This window comes from Enoplosus armatus, chromosome 20, assembly GCF_043641665.1.
Source record: "Enoplosus armatus isolate fEnoArm2 chromosome 20, fEnoArm2.hap1, whole genome shotgun sequence".
NCBI classification, from domain to species: domain Eukaryota; kingdom Metazoa; phylum Chordata; class Actinopteri; order Centrarchiformes; family Enoplosidae; genus Enoplosus; species Enoplosus armatus.
The window spans coordinates 3,064,140-3,087,263 of NC_092199.1; the positions used below are offsets into that span (position 1 = coordinate 3,064,140).

The window sequence follows — 23,124 nt, forward strand, 5'->3', positions numbered from 1 at the left end:
TGTTTTTAAAAAAAGGACGCCTCAGACCTCCCTGATCGTTTACCGATGAACACTGAAACTAACTCTTTTGACATGCAGAGCCCCTGAACCGTACAAGCCTGCCTCTCAGACCTCGTCTTTGGCTTACTTTGGCTAAATCAAAGTGTACTACAATGTGAAGCGAAAAACAACACGACACCTGAAACTGTCTGAAACCACACAACAAGACTCATAACAAAACAGCAGCAACCAGAGCCAGTGATTATACAGGCAGAACTGTCTCAGGGGCGATCAGTAAGGGACTCTGCATGTGGACTTGCAAGTCCAAGACAGACCCATGTTTAAGTTCTCAAATATAACAGGCCCCCTGTGTCCACTTTGCATCCCTACCTATAGATTTATCGCACCTAGCTAACTGGTTCATGGATGGCCCGTGATTCTACGTTTGACTTTCCATTCGGCCGGGTCTGCCAATCTCTTACATAATCTATAAGAGGAGAGAGAGCGCAGATGTGTGCGGGCTGGTTGCCATGGCAATCAGATCTTGCTGTTCTCCAGGTGGGAGTCAATGTGCTTGATGAGGGCATCGTCAGGGTAACCGACAGGAAATATCAGCTGGCAGAGAGGGCAGCTCCGCATGTCGCTCTCCTCGGTCTCCATCCAGAGCTGCAGAGCAACACACACACACACACACACACACACACACACACACACACACACACACACACACACACACACACACACACACACACACACACACACAGAGGTACACACACAGAGGTACACACACAGAGGTACACAGAGGTTAGACATCAGGATAACTCGCATGTGGTCCTCAACTTACTCACTTCACTGGATTGTATTAGTCATTCTGTGGGAGGCAACAGAATCACATTACTACCTGGTGAGTGATCGCTTCAGACTTACACAACATGGTTTTGCCATGACGACTAGTAGTAAATCTCATCCGAGCACTGATTCATTGTGTAATCCAGTTCAGTTCAGAGAGAAGAATTATGGGAAATATGCTTATTTGCTTTCTTTCCAAGAGTGAGATGAGAAGATCGATATCGGCTAAGCACAGATCTTATTTAACAACAACAAAGTATGTCCTGTGTTTCCCTGCAGTGTTTTCTGATCTGACGCCTCTATCGGCCGGACGACACCTTCCAAAAATAAAGGCATTTTCTAACCTGACAAAGCTTAGCTTGGGTTAGATTTAGGCACAGAAATAACTTCATTACAATAAAGTAAAGATCCTGTTTTGGGTTCAAATAAGTACGTCATTAAGGTTAGGGAACCTTCATCAACATAGATAGGAAACAGGAAACAAACGGTGGTCTCTTGTGTCAAAGTCCGACGTCTTGTTGACCCACCCGTCCACCCCGACCACGTGGCTCTAACCTTTGCTGTACAGGCACGATGGTACCAAACCTTACAACCCTACGCTGAAGAATCTGTGCACCGTAATTTCACTCAGCCAAGAAATAGTTCCAACACTCGCTAACTCACTCTAAAACCACAATAGTTGTTTCTGTTCATGTACTGTACAGGTTAAATAAACGAGTAGTTGTTAGGTTTATATTTTCACTTTGGACAGAGCCAGGCTAGCTAGTTCCCCACCTATGCTAAGCTAGGCTGAAAACATCTTGGCTCCAGCTCCATATTTAACGCACAGACATTCAAACTTCTCATCTGACTCTAAATAGAAAATAACTGTATTTCTGTTGGGCAATTACTTTAGAGGAACTAGGAAGAGACACGGTGAAGACAGAGGCCTTTAGATGATGGCATTCGGTCTGAAAATACTCAGTGGAAAGAGTTTTGGGCGTATTTCCTGAACCAGCTCAGTTGTGACAAAGTGACACCGGACACTGTGCACTTTCACTGCTGCAAGTTCATGGTTTCAAAATCAGTCAAACGTGTAGCGGTGCTAACTCTTTTACACTTTGTTTTAACTCACATTGATTGAAGGCCAGGACTGAGCATGCTCTGCTGACATGTACCCCGGCTGCGGGTGGCAGCTGAGGGTGTTAGGCCTCTGAGGGATGGGGAAGGCTGAGCAGGACGCTGGGCCTCTCATGACGCCACTGGGCACTGCGGAGGAGAGCACGCCCAGCGTCCGCGGCGGGCTGATGGGATGCGGGCAGGTCCACTCCTCCTCATCCTCAGAGGACTGTGGGGGCTGGGGGGCCGATGTGGATGGAGGAGGGGGCTCAAAATGCAGGTGGGCCACCTCAGACAGTGGGAATGGCATCTCTCTTGAGTGGCGAATGGAGCTCTCCCCGAGGCCTCCGTCTCCTCCTGCACCACCTTGATGGGGAGAAGGGGAGCTTCTGTGTTGCAGTCCACCATGAGGAGAGCCCACATGCTGGGGCTGCTGTTTTGAGTAGCCCTCAATGTAGGGCCGGGGCTTAGGAAGGGTGGAGACAGGGTCCAGGGAGAAGCGGGGCGGGCACTGGTAAGCGGAGGGGTCCGCAACCTCAGAGTAGCTGCGACGGCCCTGGAAGCTGGCCCTCAGGTGCTGGCTGGGTGGCCGGCAGGAGTAAGAGGCCGGCCCGTTGTTGACGTCCAGCAGGGGTGAGCGGCGATGCATGTCTGGGGAGAGGCGCTGCAGCACCGGGGAGCGTCTCTGTTGGATCGGGGAGTGGTGTGGCGGAGGGGGGACTGGAGAGTGGCGCTGTGAGATGGGCGAGTGGCGCTGAGATACTGGTGAGTGGCGCTGGTGGTGGATGGGAGAGTGACGCTGGACTGAGGGGAAAAAACAAACGTGTAAAAACATTTTGAAAAGTTTGGCAACCTGTTACAATATATGGCCAATAGTATGTGGACACCCTTGTGCATATACTTGTATACTTTTGGTCTGTTCATCATCAAGGGAAATCTTAATGCTACAGCATACAATACTATTTTAGACAATAGTGTTCTTGCGGCTTTGTGGGAGGCCCTTTCCTGTTTCAACATGACATTGTCCCCATGCACAAAGCCCAGTCAGAGTCCTGCAAATCCCTGTAGCCAGATTCCAAAGCCTTGTGGAAAGTTTTCCCAGAAGAACAGAGGCTGTTACAGCAGCAGATTAATAGAAAAAAAAGGCACATGTGTGTAACGTCGAGGTGGACACATACTTTTGTCCATGTAGTGTAACAGGAGGGGAGACATCTACAACACTTCTGTACCAGTTACTTAAATCTAGCTGATGACATTTCCAGTACAAGCAGAAGGAAATGTCACTGGTTCACCACTTTATTATGCTCAAATATGACATTCTCGTGACATGACATGAAATTGCTACTATGCATTTAATCGGAAGGCAGGTTTTACAAAATAAACCCTCCTACAGACGCTGCAACAGGATATTCAGTTAGCAGAAAAGCTTGTGTTCATAAAAAGGTTTAGATCAGCGCAGGTACAGTCGAACTGTTTCGTGTAATTACAAGATATGTTGATGAGTCAGTCACCACTTCAGCTCCACTTCCCATATCAAAGAGGAAACATCGTTTACTGGCCGGTTGGTTGAGGTGTTAAAAGGGAGGGGGTGTTGGTGCTCTAAAACACTCTCTGGGCCTCCGAATGAGGAGGAAACAGTCAAATGGGACTATTCAGTTCAAGCTTACTCTTACAGTATAACACCCATGAGACTTTTTATGGCTCCACACAAATTCCCACGTCCCTGACTATTTCAGAGATTCACGGAAAAGTATTTGTTTTGTTGTTAAAGATAGCCAAGAGGCAGTCGTATCACTTGCACGATCCTGTAACTAATTAAGCTAAAAGTGCCGCTCAAGTCGCATTTTCTAGATTAATGTGACACGACACGACCAATGCAGTTTGGGGTTTTCTGTGTTTTTCCCTCTGTCAGCTGTGTAAAATGATCAGTTATTCACTGATTTACGCAATGTAAGTTTCTAGTTCATACTAGCTACAGCTCAGTAAAGGCATGTGGTGCCTTTTGGTTTGTGGTGTGTAGTAGATGCACAGTTGTGAGAGTTTAGCCATGTGTGTGTGTGTGACTACAGTATCTGTGCAGGAAGAGACAGGTGTTGCTACTGTTCAGCACTTGTAAGTTGTACTCTACAACGTATCTGTGTCGGTTTCTATCTTTACTTTTAAGTGAGGAAACTGTAGCAACAAATCACAACCAGAAGGTCTTTTATTACCTACCGTGTGACATTTCAGTACCAGCGTCTATCTAAAAAAAACATTCAAGTTAAATTTACAAAATCTTAAGTGTAAATTTGGTTGTCAACACTTCCACTCCACCACATTTCAAAAGGAAATATTTCATCAGCTACAGTCATTAGTTACTTTAGATTTTACACACAAAACACATGTTGTTATAGATGAAACTATCTAACGGTATATAAAGCAATTAAAATGTGCTCTTCCTCCACAATTACAGCAGTAAAACTTTACTTGGACATTGATGCATCAGTCATAATAATTCAGCAACATAACAGTATAACACTCAGGGGCCCAGGAGTACTTTTACTTGTGATACTTTTGCATTCTTTGATTTTGAATGAAGGACTTACTTGTAATTAAGTATTTGTACAGTGTGGTGGGGATGGTGACCCAGGATTTGATACACAGTATTTTACACCAGTACTGTGGATGCTAACCTGGACTAGCCTGCTCCTGTGAGGCTTTCCTCAGGATCTCCGTCTGCTTGGAGCTCAGTGCTTGGAGGCGTCCCAGCTCCTCGGTTAACTCTGTGTAGGCCAGAGCCAGATTCACCCTGGAGGAAGGACGAAGGGAGGCAGTTATGTAGCTGTCATAATAATTGTCATTACAAGATAACACAATGTTGGTGGAACGTTAATGTGCAGAGCATACATACACTGTAATCTCTGTTTAATCATTACAATCTATACCACTGGTGGACGTGAATCAAAGGCTTTCTTTAATATTTCAGAACGTATGAAACTCGCATCACAAATCAACACTGATCTCCATCTCCTCTTTAAACTGAATGAGCTGTGCAGCTCTGGCACGGCCTCACAAATCATGCTGGCTAATTGAGAGGCTTATAGGCTTATATTTTTAGAGTGCAAGTCACAGCGCATAATTGAAGTGCATAAAATCACACCATTTCATGCAAGATGTGTCATGACTCTCTCAGGGGCCACACTGACGGAGCAACTCTATTTCAGGAACCGTAGACAAGCATGGTTGGCTTACATGCTGCTGTGTCTTTTACCCATGGCAACGAGCTGACTTGGTCTCAACTCGTTAGCTTGACACTGATCTGAAGCCCGCTATATAAATTACTGTGAGGCGAGCACGACACAAGTAGACATAAGGAATAATCTCCCGGCACACTGTACATCTCTAAGCATCTATTTGATAGCTTAGGTGGGATAAATAGTGATATTTACTGTATGTGGTTAAAAGCAGTCAGATTTAGATGCAGGTTTGGTGAGGATTTTGCTCAGATAGAAAGAAGCAGTAGTTAGTCACTGCTGATGCCAGCTGCCCTCAAATCTGATAACAGGCAGCTTATCTCAAATGTCTACCCAATTTATAAACTCCCCAGTCTTGACTTGAAATGTACTCATTCCGGCACCGACGGCGGTAGATCACAATGTTCGGACTTGAGATCCGTTGAGATCAGTTTATCTGGCCAGTTTGAGTCATTTGTTGTATCAGGAGCAGCATTTCCAAGAAATGTAAAGTTTTAGTTTCATCGATGCGATAACAAATAAATAGTATATACTGAACCTAAAACACTCATTGTGAACCTTCTTGCCCTCCTATCCTGTATTTATTATCCATTCTCAGCATTTTAATTTCCTTTTATTTATTCTTTTAATTTGCATTTGAATGTTTCCATGCAGTTTTTCTTTCTTTCTTTATGTTTTTAATGCACTATGAAACTTTAACTTTAACTTTAAGTATGAAATGTGCTACACATATAAACTTTCTTTGCCTTCAAAAAAAAGAGCACCATAGAAGGGTGCTTTTATCAATCCGTCATCAAGTTTTCAAACATATTTAAAGGTTTAAAGAAGAAATAAAGCATCTTATGAGAGAACATGTTGGTGCAGACAAGTTAAGCGTCTGTCACTGATGAACGGAAAGATCCGCACGAAATGCGAAAGTTTGTTGTGCACGAGCACCAGATCGTAGCCAGACTGATAACGCACCTCAATTTAACCCCTTTGTTGATTAGAATTTGACTCATTTGGCTCGTTCCTCCACAGAGATCGTGGCAGATAAAAAAGACTACAAACAACACTGCATGTCTTGGGGATTTCTTCTGCATAAATAGGAATAGATGTCAACTTCACTGCAACACCAGCACCAAAAAAAAAAAGAAAAAGAAAAGAAAGACACTCGTGTATCCTGCCTACACAGCAAATAAAACACACTGTCTAATTAAAAATATGTTCCTCGGCACACCCGCGCACTAACTTAATTGCGTCTTCCCACTTGTGAGTGTAAGCCTGCTGCTGTATTAGAGGAACACTACATCTTCTGCTTTTTCTTTTTTTTACATCTGACCAATCTGACTCTCCACCTCTTTACATTTTACAGATATCTGCAGAGACGTGCGCAGAAGCACACATTTTTAAAACCGGGATACACTGCTACAAGTTTATCACCCCAAAATAATAATAAAGTCAGGGACCCCATTTCAGGGAAGTTCACTATTTCAGAAAAATTGAAAATAAGTCATAACTTCCTCTGGTGAGTTGGCTTCTGTGACAAGCCCACCTACTTTTCCGCCGACCTGCTATGACTCACACAGAGTGGGGTATTGAACCCCCTTTCATCCCCCACCTTACAACAAACATCCCTCTTTGTGGTACGAGTCGTTTGAACCTGGAACCAACATTGAAATGATTCAGGGTAATCTGTGCTGCAAGCTCTCCACGTAAAGGTATAAAAACATTTAGTGCATCAGTAGGAAAATAACAATCATTAGGTTACTTACTGGCATGGTGGGTGGAGCGTGCGGTGCATTGATATTGCCAAAGCGACCATAAAATGTACTTTATCCACTTCCTCTCTTCACTTCTCTCTGAGCTCCAGCTCTGCATTGTCGTCTTATCTGCTGCTAAATTTCTCAGTTTAGATTCATGCTCCTCTTCCTTTTCACACTTGTACTGTCTCAATTTTCAATTTTGCCGGTGTGTTTTGACAATCTGTGTCAGAGGCCCGGGTCAGACTGCAGCACCTCTCACTCACGGTGTCACAGGCAGACGTGTGAACACCTGCACAAACCTAACGGGGTTTCTCAATCATCGCCTGTTTCAGGGTCTGTGAAATGAGGTCCCGTGTTTGTTTTTGTCTCTGTACGTCTAAAAATACTTTGCACATTTGCCAGCATGCGTCGGTTCTGTACATTTTTTTTTTGTTTGTTTCCTTTATCTCAGCTTGTATGAGTGTAACTGTGCACGTACTGTACAATGTACAGTACAGTGCACGGGAGGGGTGTGATAATGCCGATGCAGCATTGATGAAAGACTTGTGCTGCTACATCGATCAGGTACAAGAGTATATACCCTGTGTGTGTGTGTGTGTGTGTGTGGGGGAGATGAAATGAAGAGAGTGTGGGCTGAAAACTGACCTCTGATCTGATCAGACGAAAGAGCCGTCACTGCGGCTGCATGTGAGATCTGAGCTCCTCTTTGTTGGCTAATACTCGGAGCAATAATACTGAAGCTCACTCACTAACATTAAAGACAATGTGTGTGTGTGTGTGTGTGTGTGTGGGGCGGGGGGGTTTAAACTTGCACAGTGGTCAACATGATGTGGAACTTGTCGCTGTGTGGTTCTGTTTCTGGAAAGAAGAGAGATTTTTGCTTTTACACAAACTGCTTGTCTCCAGCCTCATGGAGGGGCAGGTGTTAAACGGTGGGGGCTTTTCACACTCTGCAGTTCACACTCTGTCACACTCTCTACTTCTACTATGCGCATGAAGCACTTTCAGCCAAACACAGAGAGGTGTCAAACTGTCCTCACGCCAAGCCACCGTGCACAAAACACTCCGCTTGTTGAGCTTGTTGAGCTCTACCTGGTAACTAGATTTCTTTTTTTTTTTAATTATCAATTAAAATGTAAAACGTAGGATTTCCAAAAGCTTTTGCACTTTGTGGCTCAATTTTAGGCAGAATTTTCTATACATGTCATTACTTTGTTGGTCATTTTTTTTTGAATTTACAACAAGAAATGGGAATTCCACTTCAACTAGAAATCATCATGTCGTGATTTATTGGAAACAGCTCTCACTTTCTGAAAGCTGCAGAGGGGATTAGTCAGTCGCTCTGTGCACTGAAGTGCGGAGGGGGGGTGTAGTTCCAGGTGGCTGCCAGCGTTTGCAGCAGTGTGGCTTGTGGTTGGTGAGGGAATCTCATTCACGTATTATTAGTTATGAGTGAGGCAAACGAAATTCCACAGATGCAAGTCAAGAAAATGTGACTGGTTGTGAAGTTAGCCACAAACTTTGTTATGCTTTTAGAAGGTGAAGGTTTCTTGCATTCATCAAGTGTTCATGAGTTCATCATTCTGGCATCAACAATTTCAGTATGCCGAAGAAGCGTCAACAGTGAAACTCTCTGTGATCATTAGGGCAAAGGCTGTTCATGTGCTTCACAGCACATTCAGGGTTCAAGGTTATCTTTAATGTCCCACTAGGGGAAATGACAGAGAAGACAACAGCATCAAGAATAAATCACATAACTACTGCAGGGAAATGGAAATTCATACCAAGTACAAATGTGCCACTGTGCAAATGTGCCAGGGTAGCACAAGGAACAAGGCATTAAGTACATCAGTGGGACTTGGGATGAAAGAGACATGGAGTCTTTTAGTCCTCCGAGCAGGCGCCCTGAAACGGCAGCCTGAGGTCCAATATAGCATTAGCCCTCCTACGGCCTCTTTTAAATGACCAAAAGCTTGGCCTGACGCCTCCCTGAGATCTTACTGGCAATTTCAACAAGACTTCCAAGTCTACTCTTGAACAAATGTAGTCATCATCTCTCTGTAGAAACGTTCGAAGAGTTCATTTTTCTGCTGAATTTTTTCCGAGGTAGCACCAGCATGGGATATGAAAACGCACCCTTTGTTATCAAGAACGTGCAGAATTTTCCATATCAATCTGTGCAGTTTACACTAAATGAGCCCAATTACAAGAAAAAGCACCAGGAAACAAGCTATAGGCATGGTAGGTTTTCAGTGGGAGTAGAGTGATATTGTTGAGTAAAACCAAAAGGTGACCATGGTCTGGAAAAAGCAGTAGGCTTCCACCACACTCTTGGTACAAACTCTGCCGCACCATTTACTTTCAGTTTGCTCCCCATCGAAACACTTCTGGGGTTTCATTGTGTGGGAGTCCTTTCGCCCAACCTTCTGTGGTTTTTTTTTTTTGGTTTTTTTTACACCTTGTGAACATGCAATGCATCTCGAGGGCATGAAAATAAGCTGCTTTTTGTCCTCTCGGCACAAGTTTAACGCATTTCTGTCATTGTCTGTAAATGATACAGAGATGAGTGAAAAACACAGCAGCTTGAACGCTCGCTGTTGCTCTTTTAGTGTAGTTTCAGGTCAGGAGGAATGAGAGAAACACACAGATATGAGGAAATGGACAGGAAGGTGTCCGACACTGTGCTTACATTGCCCCCTACTGCTCAGACTAACCTCCTGCCGAACCTCCTGGAGCAAATGTTGAACACAGACACAATGGTGTTACAGTTGAATGCACATGAAGTAGAGAGAATAGTAAATGCAGCTTTTATGCACAAACAATAATACTCCTTTTATTAATGCTGCATTTGAACCCAGTTAGCCAGCGATGGAGAGCTTTTTTCCAGTTTCTAATGAGGCCCCTGGAGGTCGGCCTGAGCACATCACAGCAGGAGAATAGAGCTACAGATCAGCAGCGGCTTTTAGTAAAACATTTCTCCTTCTGCTCTCGCCCTCTTGCTCCTTTCGTTTCCAAAGCTGATGCTCTTGAACCAACATCTCTCCTTCCAGACATAACTACCTTTACTCCTGGTTTTATTCCCTCACCCTCCCTCCCTTCCTTCTCCCTCCGCCCAGAGATCAGCTGTGGTCACTTACTGCTCATCTCCCACCTTCTTTATCCACTCCACATCACACTGCTTGCACGGAGAAGTCATTTCCTGCAGAAGTAGAGCGTGAAATTAGATTAGCATGCAGGTGCTGGTAGAATATTGGACAAAATCTGACAGCAAGAGCCCATCAAGACGACACGTTTGAAGGTAACATCGCCGGAAGAAAACGGGTCCTAGTCGTTGGAAATTATTATTCAAGCACTGTATGTGTGTTTGTTTGTATACATGTGCAATTGTGGACCTTTTTATGTGTGTAGGTGAAGAAGCCCAAACATTAAGAAATATTTCTCAAACAAAGAGAGGAATTACTACATTTGGAAAGTTGATATTTTGAAGCTGAAGCGTAAAAAACGTCAGGTTATATTTTAGGTTACCTTTGGACAGAGCCAAGCTGCTGTTTCCCTCTGTTTCCAGTCATTGTGCTAAGCTAAGCTAAGCTAAGCTAACGACTGCTAGCTGTAGCTTCATGTTTAATGTACAGACATGAGAGTGCGAATCATTCCTTTAAGTTCAAAACTGAGTGCAGCACTAATGTACAGAACTGTAGTTGCATGTTAAACAGGGTGGAGCCTGACTCTGACATTACTGTGTTGGGATCTGTAGTCCCTACGCAGCTCGTCGCCTACAGCTTGACACTAAACTGGCAAGGTCACGGTTTTGTGTCCCACTGGAGCCAGAAATATACGTAGAAAAGAATAATTAAAAAATGTTGGCTCTGCCTGGAGACAGATTTCTCACAAATCAATCAGGACAATTCAAGGAACGAATCACAAGAAGGTTTTAGGGTCAACTGCTTCGTGACGTCATTTGAATGGTCCAGACGCGGTGAACTGGCACCAGACTAAAACAAACCAACACTGACCCTGTCCCTCTGGCTGTTCTGCAGCATCCTCATGTCCTCCTTCAGTCTCTCACACTCCCCCTTCAGCTCCTCTTCCCGCTGACACGCCCCCTGGGCCTCGTGCCGCGCCCCCTCGAGCTCCGCCTCCAGCCGCTGCAGCTTCAGGTCGGACAGGGTGTCCAGGCTGCGGGAGCTCTGGAGGGTCAAGGCTGGACAGTCCAGCACTGGGAGTCGGGGTGCGGGGAGAGAGAGAGAGAGAGAAAGTGTGGACGTGAAACACAAGAGACAAAACACTTTTCATTGCTTTCCTCCTGACTAATGCAGAGTTCTTCTCTCCACCGTTGTACAACAGATGAGTATTAAAGAGCAAAAGAGCTGACTTCTTCCAAGGGCAGCATCTTTCAGTTTGTACCTGATGTGATCTGTGTGGGCATGTTAGTGATTCAGCTCCGCTCACACAGACTCAGTCCTTGAGCCAGAAGACAGTATCATCTTTTATATATCGCAGCTCCTTCTGCCTCCTCACCAGCACACTCGTATGTGCAGTCACAGGTGCACACGTGCTGCACACAGTCTGCACTACAACATATTCTCTCATCCTCATTCATACACACACACAGCTACTAATCAACAATACTACTTTGCCAACTCTGACTCCTCACACACAAATGAAGGAACAACAAAGCTTATACGCTTCTTTTTGCATTAGATAAGAGAGAGTTTGATGCAAAAGTACACCCTCAGTGGAGGCATCTGTTGAGGTGGCGGTGACACATTTCCATCAGCCACCCACGACGCTGAAGAGGGCAGAGTTCGGCATCTACTGACTCTAGAAGTTCTTAAAGTTGAACAGAATCTCCTCTACAGCAGTACTGGACTGAATATGTTATCTCAAAATGAGGGGATCTGCCGACTTGATGAGGCTGTTTTGGCTTTATAATCCGAAGCGACTTGAGACTTTATTCACATGCTTTTTCTCTCGTGAATGCGGTGAATGCGGTGGAGTGACCTGCCGTGTTTGAAGCGTCTCTGAAACTGTTTTTGATACAGGAGTGAATTGTAATAAGTCAAATTATCTCGCAGGTTTTCGAGCATTTGGTAATGCAGACTCATCACAATAGAGATCACTCAGCTGTACAGATGGAAGCAACAGGCTGAATCTGAGGATTTCTCTGTATTATTCACAGTACCAGGCGCTTCACTCCAAACGTTTTTGAAGCCAGAATGACTGAATTTCAATCGCTAGCACCCGCGTAGACTGGAGGTCTCTCTTTCTGGAACAAAATGTCCAAGCTGGTTTCTCTCCAACAGGCCGAGGATTAACCCGACCTCAATTAAAATGCGTTCCGGACAGATTGTTGGATTTGATTAAAGATTGAGACACAGAGGAAAATATGAGCAGTGATTAACAGAGATAACGGGTGTCAAGACTTTTTTAGATGCACTTGTGGTTGATACAGAAATGTCTTCTCTCACTTTACAGTAAGTGTCGAGATAAAGCACTTGACATATTACGGATGTAGATGAGTAGTACATGAACCAAAATACTGAACCAAACATCCCTCTGAAATCTGTATTTTACATATATATTAAATAAATTTATTGATAAAGAGATATACAAATATATAAATTAAGGATGCGCCGGTATATCCCCTGTCATCCTATGATTATTGTGGTTAAAAATATCATCAAACATCCCTGAAATACTACTATTAGTGCTTAAATATAGTGAAATTACTTCAGACTGATTGCCTCCAAGAAACTGAACAGTGAACTTACACAGTGAAACTCTGTAATATAGACACACATCCTGTTAGCGTTGACAGTCACTCACTGTGTGTGTCTGGGCCGGCGTGCAGCTGCAGGTACTGCATGTCTTTGCTGTGCAGCTGCATGTTGAGTTTCTGCAGGGAGTTTTCCCTCTGCCTCAGAGCCGACTCCAGGCCCAGGATGCGCTCCACATGCTTCTCCACCAAGCTGGTCTGTAATCACACACACACACACTTTCTCTGCTTTATTTGAATCCACCAATTACAGGATTAACATATTTACATTTATATATATATATATATGTGTGTAAAAATGTACGTCACACACACACAGATGGTGGTTTAAGTAGACAGGGATTATTCATTTGACTGTAGTTTATCATGTGAACATCTGATCTGTGTTTGCTTCTATTTATATCGACAGGTTGACCAGAAACGGGGGAGGAGGGCAAAGTCAAGGGCGGTGTGGGCGTTTGTTAGCCTTTCTGAAAATGTGGAAGAAAATATGGAAGAATAATTTTCATTTTTAAGTCTTACCTTTTGCAAAATATTAGATAAAAAATAAAACACACACAAACACAATCATATATATATATATATATATACAGTAAGTATGTATGTATTAATATTATGTAGATTAGTGAGTGAGTGCACTGCTGGAGGGTTAAAGGTCAACGAGGCCCTGCAGTTGTTGGAGCCGTATTAGCGATCGCAGCTTCAGGTGACATTGACACTGTGTCAGTCTGGCAGGTGGCAGTTCCAACATCTTTGGCTCATCCCTTAATCACTCTGACCGCATAAAACTGCTGAGGCTGCTCGGCGAGAGCTGCTCAATGGACTTCACTCTCATATGAGATGGTTTATTATTACAGAGGGTTCAGCTGGAAGCCTCCACCTGGTCCGGGTCGACTTTGATTTGTAACCGGTTACAGAAATGTGTTCAAAAAACAAGAGGAGTTAGTATATTTGAAATAATACGAACTTGCAGTATCTTGGAGTACCTTAACTTGTTTGTAGTTGTATGTATACTTACAGTCAAAATACTGTGAGGGTAAAGGTTTGTGTCAGAGGAGCGTTTCCTCTGAAGGACTCTAAAAGGACTCTTCTCCCTGAAGGACTGTTGACTCAGTATAAGATGTAATGAAAAAAGTTTGCTCAGAAGGCAATTACTTTGAAATGAGCAGTGTCGTCTAAAGTGCACAGTCAAAGTGATCCAACGCATTTCGTGAAGTGTGAAGTGTTTTGGGTTTTTTTCTTTCTTGGTTGTAATATCAAATGTAAAAGTAACGTCAGGAGGGGAACAGGATATACATTACTGTCCCCTTCGTTTAACATTTATGCGCAGTAGTGATATGAAGACTAAGATATTACCCAGTGAGGTGCGGAGAGAGTTGAGATGTTACACATTTCGTTTTATGCTAAAGAAATCTAGACACTGCAAGATATGAGGAATTTATCAAGAACTTCATATTGTTTTCAGACACAGTAACTTGTCCAAGAAAACTGTGACTTGGAAGGCTGACCATCCTTTTAAAGGGTTAATCCAGCAATTTAGTATTGCACAGCCATAAAGATGGAGGACTTGCAAGAGACAGATTTGAACAATATATATATATATATCAAACCATGAGTGATTGATGTCAGGTGCTTGGTTTGTGCGGAGAGCTGCCTTCTTTCCCTCCTCTGCTCATAGCTTTCTTTACTCTAGCTCCCAGCCTTCATCCCCTCACGGAGACTGTCAAGATATTCTACTGGGGCGCATTTGGGGTTCTAGACCCCTCTAGGCATAGACTAAATCCTGCTTCGCCCTAATCCCGCTAGCTAGTTTTTTGGAGCCAATTGTCCGGTCTCAGTCCGATGTTTCCACGAGGTGGGACCGAGGTGAGGCCCACACAACACGGTTTCTTTCAGCGCCACACTGTTCATATCTATACAACCAACGTGTTTATGATTAAAATGATGAAATTCTTTACTAGAGCTCAAAGTTCACCCACCGCAGTCTCAGACTCAAAGTTGGAAGCTCACTATTGTCTAGAATATTATTGTTATAGTGCAGCATGGAATCAAACCTTATGGGGTGTCCATACACTTTTGACTTAAATGTAATCATCTATTACGTTCATTGCCTGTTGGTGATGTCAGCCGTGCAGAGTTTTACATCTTTATATCCGGCCCCCATCAGCCGAGTGTGAAACTGTGAGAATTCATTAATAAGCCATATGGGCTCGTGTGTAAAGCTCCTTTAAAATAAGGAATGCACAGTGCATTGAACTGAATAATGTCTCTGACCATCTTGTCGAGATCCCTCTGGAGGTTGCTCTTCTCCATGTGAATCTTCTCGTAGGCCTGGATCACATCCTCCAGCTGCTCCTCTCTCTCCTTCCTCTTCTGGAGCTGGAGCGAGATACAGAGAAAGAGAAGAAGAAGAAGAAGAAGAAGAAGAAAAAGGCTTGACATACATTTACTTTTTTCCCTTCTTTGTCAGTTTTCAAACTTCCTTGCAAAGAGAGCGAGAGAGAGAGAAAAAACACCAAAAACTTCCATTGTGAGAGTCATCAAATGTGTCTCTTAAGAATCTGTTACGTAACCGAGCAAATTTAGGACACTGAAATCCTGACACCTCAGCATGCACACAGCAGAGCCTCCCCCATCTCGACAAATCATGATCTCAACGATCGTCTTCAACGCTACTTTAAAAAAAAATGAGTTTCTTGATGTCTTGCTGATTCATTCACTCACACTGTGGCATAATAAGTGAGTGAATGTCACTGAATACCATAATCACATTCTTGTTGACAGATCTGAGGGCAGTGACACCAAATTGAGTGAAATGAAGAGGTTTTCAAAGCGGGCGACGATGAAGAGGGGAGATTTTTCTTTTAATTTGAAGAATACGTTCAACTTTAGACAGCGCAGAATGGGAGCAGCTGAACAGAGAGCCGCGAGGACAAAGAGGTGCGTCGCTGCTGTGTGCCGGAGCAGTGAGGTCTTTCAGTGTGTCTATGGTAACATGTGCTCGTAGAAAAAAACTGGCATCAAGGTGAGGACGGCTTGACGACGAGCATCGCGACTGAGGAGGGAGCTCCATTTCCGTAAGGAGAAACTAGATTTAAAAAATACGTAAAAAGATGGATGGTAGAAAGATGTTCTCATTATCACCTTTTTAAATGTTCACCTCAGCCTGGATGTGTGTGCGCCAATGGTTTGTTGTTTTTAAATGGCCTCGTAGGTTCAAAGCTGTCTGGTGTTGAAGAGTATTTTTAGTTTAATTAGTCTGAATGTTGCTTCATACATCGGAGAGGAGGGAAGAGATGGGGAGCGTCGCTAAAACTGGACAATTTAAAGGATAATCCAAGGATCTTATTTCCAGTTACGACGACTCTGTACTCATCAAAGTGATTGCTAAGCTCTCTGTGACATTAGCTGCGTTTCCATACAAAAGTAGCACAAATATTCACAAATTCGCAAATTTTCCATCCACTCCTGTTGGACGTGTCCACACACCACTCGTTGAGGGAAGACTCAGTGTTGTCATCAAGGCTGAACTAACCTGCCAGAGGTTTTAGCTGGTTTACAGCCAGACTTGCTGTGTAATTTAAGAATAATGCAAAATATAAACACCAAACTGAAATAATGAAGTTCTTTTGAAACTGATTTTTGACACAAAACAAGGCCCTTATGTCAGTGGATGTTGTGCTTTAGAGGTATATATTCACAAAATGAAATGTACACATTGTACAATCTACACGTGAGTCAGACAGCATGCGAAGAGAAGCCGTGCAGTTACAATTTTACCTCCATTTCATCAGAAAAACATGACAACATTTTTTGCTTTGTGCTTTCTGACCTCTAAATTCCTCTAATGCTTCTCAGACGGGAAATATGTCGCCTTTCTCTACTTCTCCTTGATAACAAGTCACCACTTTACCAAAAGGAAGGGGATAAGGTGCGTGTGTGTGGGGGGGGGGTCCCAACAGAGCATGCTCAGTGAGCCGTGGCACATTTCATCACTGTGAATGCCCGGTGTCAGAGCCGTGTGACCTTGTGTGTCCCGCACTAATCGTTTCTGCCGCTCCTATGAACCGCTTGCTTCCTCTTTTCTTGCTCTCGATCTCTTTTCACCGCTGCCTTCCTGCGTCAGTCGTCTCTCTTTGCTTTTTCCCCACGCTGTCGTTCACACAGTTACAGAAACTGTAGACAATGAGTGGCCCCGAACACACCATGGGCGCTGCCATTCTCCCCTCTCACTCCAGCTGAAGTTACACTCAAATATATAGAAGAAAAGTGGCAAAACTCATCTTAAAATACTGCCTGTGTGTCGCATGCACACATCTTGTTTTATACTTAAAATCACGCTGTATATGTATTAAATAATACCAATTAATTTCAGCCCATCACACTCTGCAGGATGAAGACACGTCTTCCTAATTTTTTTTTAATTTTTTTTTTTAAAGGCGTACGCATTCAGCAAAATCTTGGCCAGGTTTGGTCCCAATTATCCCGCGTCTCAAAAGTAGGACGCCAGCGTGAAAATCCCATGTCACAGTGCTCCTTGGACGGTTTCTTAAAAATCTCAGTAATTTTGCATGGACAGCAGCTTTAGTGCTTAATTAGTTCTGGACATCTTTCAGCGTATGTCCACCAGGGTTGGCCTCAATTCACTTTCTATTCAATTAATTCACATGCAGGGAGGGATTTCTGCAGAATTCAAGCGCTGAGAAAAACCTTTGGTGTGATAAGGTTTTTATTCTATCCAGTGTCTTTAAAATTAATAAATAGTGAAGTGGATTTTCCTCTTATTTCATACATATCCCATCTGGCCTCCCGCTCTGTCTCCCCCTCTTGTCCTCATGTCTCCTCTTACCTCGTGGGTCAGGACGTTGACTCTCTGCTGCAGGTTGCCATTTTCTGAGTGCAGCAGCGCCGTCTCCTTGCTCTCAAAGGAGCAGTAGGAGTTAGTGTTCTCCCCAAACTCGCTGATCATAGGGAACTGCAGAAGAAAGAAGTAAACATCACAGAAACACAGAATTAAACGTGCAATAATACGGACATGACTAAGACTTAGTGTAGAGAATAAGATTGTAAAATAATACATTAATACATGTTTATAATTGTCTTTGTTTGTGTGCTTCTTCTTCTTCTTCTTCTTCTTCTTTTTGCTGCTGTATTCTGCAATTTCTGATTATTTCACACTGAGATCATTAAAGATTCATCTGGCATCAACTGCAACGTCTGTTTGGCCCAAATATCACTCAGAGGACCAGGGTGCTTTAACTAATGTCATGTTTGTTTTTTTTTCTCTCATGAACTAGATTTTATTTTTCAGTTCTCCTAAAATAATCTGTGAATTTACATAGAAAGTCGTACTTTCTGATTTCGTCTGTGACTCAGCTACTTGTTTGTCCGTCTTTTCATATTTCTTGACAAAACTCTGCAGGATGATAAATACCGTTTTCAAAATGACACCGACTGGCCTGAGCCTAAGTGCTGTAATGTTCATTCTAGCGTTTTTATACCAATCATGATATCTCAGACGCTGTGCCGCATCTCATCACTCCACTGTGGCAACATGGGTGATATTTTTTTAATCAACTGCACATCCTGCAAAATATTTCAACTGGGGCAGATTGGATTTTGATAAAAGCGTGGAGAATATTGTCTGTAAATTACAACGTTGGACGCACTGATTACATTTAGAGGAATGAACGGCCTCTTTTCTGTGTTTTTAAAACAGGAGTAAATAGTGCATTTGTTGGGGACTACTTTCAGACACGGATTAATACACACCGGGAGTGGTAGTGAGTATTTGGGGCACAAAGACGGTGTGTGTGTGTGTGTTTAATAGTTTTTGGACAACAATGGAGCAGACATATCAGGCTCTGATACACACACAACACTTGTTAGTCAATACATTCATTGTTGATTTTGGTCTTTTTATGGGATTTGTTGGCGAGAAGAAATCTTATTGCCTCACTACAATTACCATTCTGGAGGGAAAACGTATTTCCTGTTGTATATCATAATGGAGAGAAAGAGGTGCAACTATGATGCAACAGCATTACATAAAAAACATTTAAAATATGCAGAAATAATCGCATTATACGCAGCTACAGTTATGCAGATATGACTGCGTTTACGGGCCGCACTACATTTATTGCTGTTTTACGTTTGAAGCAGGCAATTTGTCTAGTTACAGAGCCTAGCTGTTGTTTGGTAGCAGGATCCTGTGATAGAAACACACCAGACAAGTTATATAACTGCATGTGGTTTAACCTAAATGAACACATTTACATTTAGAGTGCCTTCCATAAGCAGGGAGGGCTTTTCATCTTCTGTGTGAAGTCATTGCCACTGATGCAATGTCTATTTGAGGAGCAAACAACCTTTTTCCATTTAGCAGAACACCTCTCTCTGCTCAGTTTAACAGTAAATGTTCACAACATGGGCAAAGCCCCCCAGGGGGCCCAAGAATTCTCCCACTGCCGAGCATCGGGAGCTCTAAACTGGGGAACAACCTCGCTTCAACCCATGTTCAAAGCAGCAGGAAGCACTCCCATCTGCATCATTACAGCAGCTGTACTCAGGCATCTTGTATTTAGAAAGAGCCTGCAGCAACACTCACCCCTCCTCAAACAAAACAAGCTTCAAATAATAGAAAATAATCCAGAATCTTTGGGTAAAAGGTCTTTCCACACAGGGGTTTGGACGAGTCAATATTGTGATGTCCGCGTTGTTTTGGCTGATTATCCGAATCTAAAAAAAGGCACATACCGTATTTACAGAGGCACAGGTGTGACAACTCCGGCTCCAAACAGCCAAACACCTGCACCTGCTCCCCCAAAATCAACACCTGTCTCTGTGGGAATGGGCCCTGAACAAACTGCCGCTTGTGAGTAAGCCAACAGCGATGTGGCAGCCTGCAGCCTCCAGTCACAGCTGCTCACTAAAAGGACGCAGGATTTCTGCACCGACACATATGTCAGGAGAGGAAAGACAAACTGCCTCTCCCTCAATTTGCAATTTTCATCTCTTTCATTCTTTACTGGAAAAAAACAATAACAATAACAAATATATCAAAGTGTATTAAAAAAACGTCAGCATCTGGAGCTGCTGGAGTTTCAGTTTCCCTCCCAACACACCACCAGTATCCATAGCAGACCATAAACAGCTGCAGCAGCTTGCATCTTTTTGGGTTTGTCTTCCTCAGCGTTTCATCATCATGCTTCGTCATTTGAAGTATTTGGTTCTCTCAGACAAGAGACAAGCTACTGACACTGCAGCACTGTGAACGTCCTCACGCTCCTGAAGTCAATGTAGGAAACCCGAGCTGTACATCACAGCTCCATCGCCATACAATTCCTAGAATAAGGAGAACACCACAGACTAATGATGATTGTAATTTCACCAATTTACCCCCCCCCTTATTCCTTCAATAATTATCTCCTTTTACTGCCTCATTTCTCTTCCCTTCACTGTGTCTTGCGTCGCATCCTTCCGCACATTTAACTCCCTCTTTCCACTTGTTTCTTCCACTTTTCCTCACTTTCGGTCCTCCCACGCTATTCCTTCTTACGCTCATTCGCCCTGCACCCCCCCCCTGTATAACTGTCCGTTGGCCCAGCTACAGCTTGGAGGTGGATTTCTGCTTCACCTGCTCTCTCATCCAACCGAAAAGCAGTCTGATTTTCTACCACCAAGCAGGTCTGTCTGTGCGGAAATATTTACGGTATGACTGCCTTTAAGCCGAGGAGCTCAGCTGATATTCTGTTATTCTATATTAGATCCAGAGTGACATTTTGAACAGTGAAAAATACTCACTTTCTAATTGATCAGGGCAGACATTCGAAGAGAGACATACAGTACAAACTCCAGTGTGTGAACTCTCGTGACCCACTGGATGAACTCTGTGTGCAGCCCTTTGACACGGCCGTTCTTCATATCCAGCAGCAATTTCCCTGCTGACTCCCAATCGATCACGTCACCAATAATCCTAATTAATTAAACCAATATTATCAGTGTCAGTAGGTTTAAACAAAGATAAACTCAATAAAGAAGAAACAAAGCTGCGTTTTGAAGTATATTTACAAAACGTTTGGTACGCAGTCCACGACGGGTCATACATTGGTTGGGACTTTTCTTCACGTTAAGTCTAATTTAGTACATTTAAGTTCACTCGGATGAATGCATGAGAAATGAAAAAGGGGAGGTTCAAACCCTGCTTGCTCTCTGAGCTGCACACACCCGGCCCCTCACTGTGTTCCTGCCTCCTCCAATGTTGTAAAAGCGTCGGGGGAATCACTTTGTTTGAAGCATACTGACTCGAGCTGCAACCACTGATCAATTCATTGATTAGTCTGAAACTGCTCGGGGGGTCAGCCCCATCGCTCAAACATCTCTCCCCAACAACTGTCACGGCCCCGTGTGCATTTCAGGCCTAAAACTTGTGTAAAAGAAAATAAATAAATAATTGAATGGGGAAAAAAAAAGTAATTTCCCCCCAAGATTAATAAAGTAATTCTTCTTCTGCTACTTTAATAACTAATTAATTGTCACTTTTCAAGCAAGAAGAGTCAAACCTCAAATGTGAGGATTTGCTGGTTTAAAAATAAGTTAATATGAATATCTTAGTGTTTTGGGCTCTTGGTTAAATAAAACAGGCTGTTTTAATGCATCACTTTGGGCTGTGGGGAATTTAAAACTTGCAATTTTCTGACATTTTATAGACAAATTAAATTGACTAACCACTGACCCTTGACTTCTGCTTCTTCTGCAAGCTGAACAAAACTCTACAACCACAAAACAACATGTCCAAACAGCAGCATCACTTCACCTGTCTGTTGACAGATAACCGAACCTCTTGTTGAGAGCAGGTACAAATGCAGATAATATCCAGATCATGGATTGCATGTTAACACCAGCTGTAAATGGGGTCCATGGTTACTTTAAAGGACTATGCTTACTCAGCTACATTAGCTCCTGTGAGCTATTAATTCAGTTTCAACAAGGGGTTATGTGCGCAGAACCCCTTTATAGCCCCTCAATTTGCTCCGACGCTTCCAGGTCTCCAGCTTGTTACAAATGGGACTCAATATTATTTTTACTTTAAACATGAGTTAAAGCTTCAGTAGCCTTCCGCCTAGATATAGTAGAATAATTCCCCACTTTTGGAGTCATGTTTATTCCCCCTCGAGGATCAAAGCCCACCAAAGCTTTCTTCCCTTTTATCTTTGTGTGCGATCGCTGTGCCCCAGTAAAAAGTGGAAAAGGCTGAGTGGACAGCACACTCCCCCTTTTTGAAAGACTTCCAGTAAATCAGAAAACAAACTCGGCTCATCCTTGTCAGAGACCTTCTGTCTGATACCAACAAGGACAAAAACAACAATAACTCATTTTCAAAATTCTTGGAATATTTGACTTTGTGATCCGCCGTAAAATCCCTTCACCTTGATCTCATAGATCTTGAGCTTCCTCTTGATGCTGCTGTTCTCTCGCTCCAGGCAGCCCAGCCTCGTCTTGATGTCCTGATAGGCGGTGATAAGGGCAAAGTGGGAGGCTGAGTAGACATCGTCGGGGGGCAGGGTGGAGGAGTGCCACGCCACGCTGCCGCAGCCATCCTCCTTCAGGCCCCCTGCGTCGCCGCCTCCTCCCAGCAGCCCCAGCTCCCCTCCGCCGAACAGAGACTGCATCACTCAGAGCCTCAACCTGAGGACAGACACAGACAGTTGTTTGCTTATTAATTATTAAACCACCGGATTGTTTCCATTCAATTAAATGTACCCCAAAAAAACCCAAAACCACCAACTATCAGGACGACTGCAGCAGTGCTGAAAACATGAAGCAGGCAGCTAGAAGCCACAAACAAAAAAGAACAAAGCGTCATTCAGCTGAGAGCCGTCGGACTGCTGGCACACACAGTGTAAAATATTCAAAAGCAAAGTGGGAAAAGAGACACAGGAGGAAGACAGAGGGACGTGTGCAATTTAAACATGACTCTGCCTTAATATGTAATATCTTATATGCAGCCTGATTTCACATCGAGTCGGTTCAAAGATGCAGTGGACACAAACGGATGAATTAAATAATGAAATGAGTAAATTCTCCCCGGGTGGCACAAAGCGAAGTGAAGACACGACGTGTTGTCACGCGATGTTCGCCTTTAACGCTTGAAGGCCTCATGTCTTTTCATGAATGTCTCTCATTATGTCAGAAAAAGCAAGAAAATAACTGGAGGAACTGGTTTGGAGAGGGCGAGCTGTCACACACACAGCGGGTGTATATGTTACTGGCTAGCTATAGCTAATGTCTATACAGTTGGTATATTGTTGCCAGCAAACACAGACTGCACAACAGTCCAGTCTTAATATTTTTAAACCACGGCTCCATACAGATGTGTTTCTCTATGGCACTTAGCTTTCAGTGTACACTCCTTGTGTCTCTTGAGGGCTGAGATGTTTCTTTG

General features: G+C 43.5%; 1 protein-coding gene across 1 annotated transcript; it reads right to left on the reverse strand.

Moving 5' to 3' along the window:
* Positions 1-516: 516 nt before the first annotated feature.
* Positions 517-22,351, reverse strand: LOC139303730 (TANK-binding kinase 1-binding protein 1-like). Its single transcript, XM_070927564.1, has 9 exons — positions 22,109-22,351; positions 17,530-17,655; positions 14,955-15,059; positions 12,731-12,878; positions 10,918-11,120; positions 10,042-10,103; positions 4,599-4,714; positions 1,943-2,730; positions 517-645 (listed from the first exon to the last, which is right to left on the reverse strand). The coding sequence occupies exons 1-9, from the start codon at positions 22,349-22,351 to the stop codon at positions 517-519; spliced, it is 1,920 nt and encodes a 639-aa protein (XP_070783665.1).
* Between the last annotated feature and the right edge of the window lie 773 nt (positions 22,352-23,124).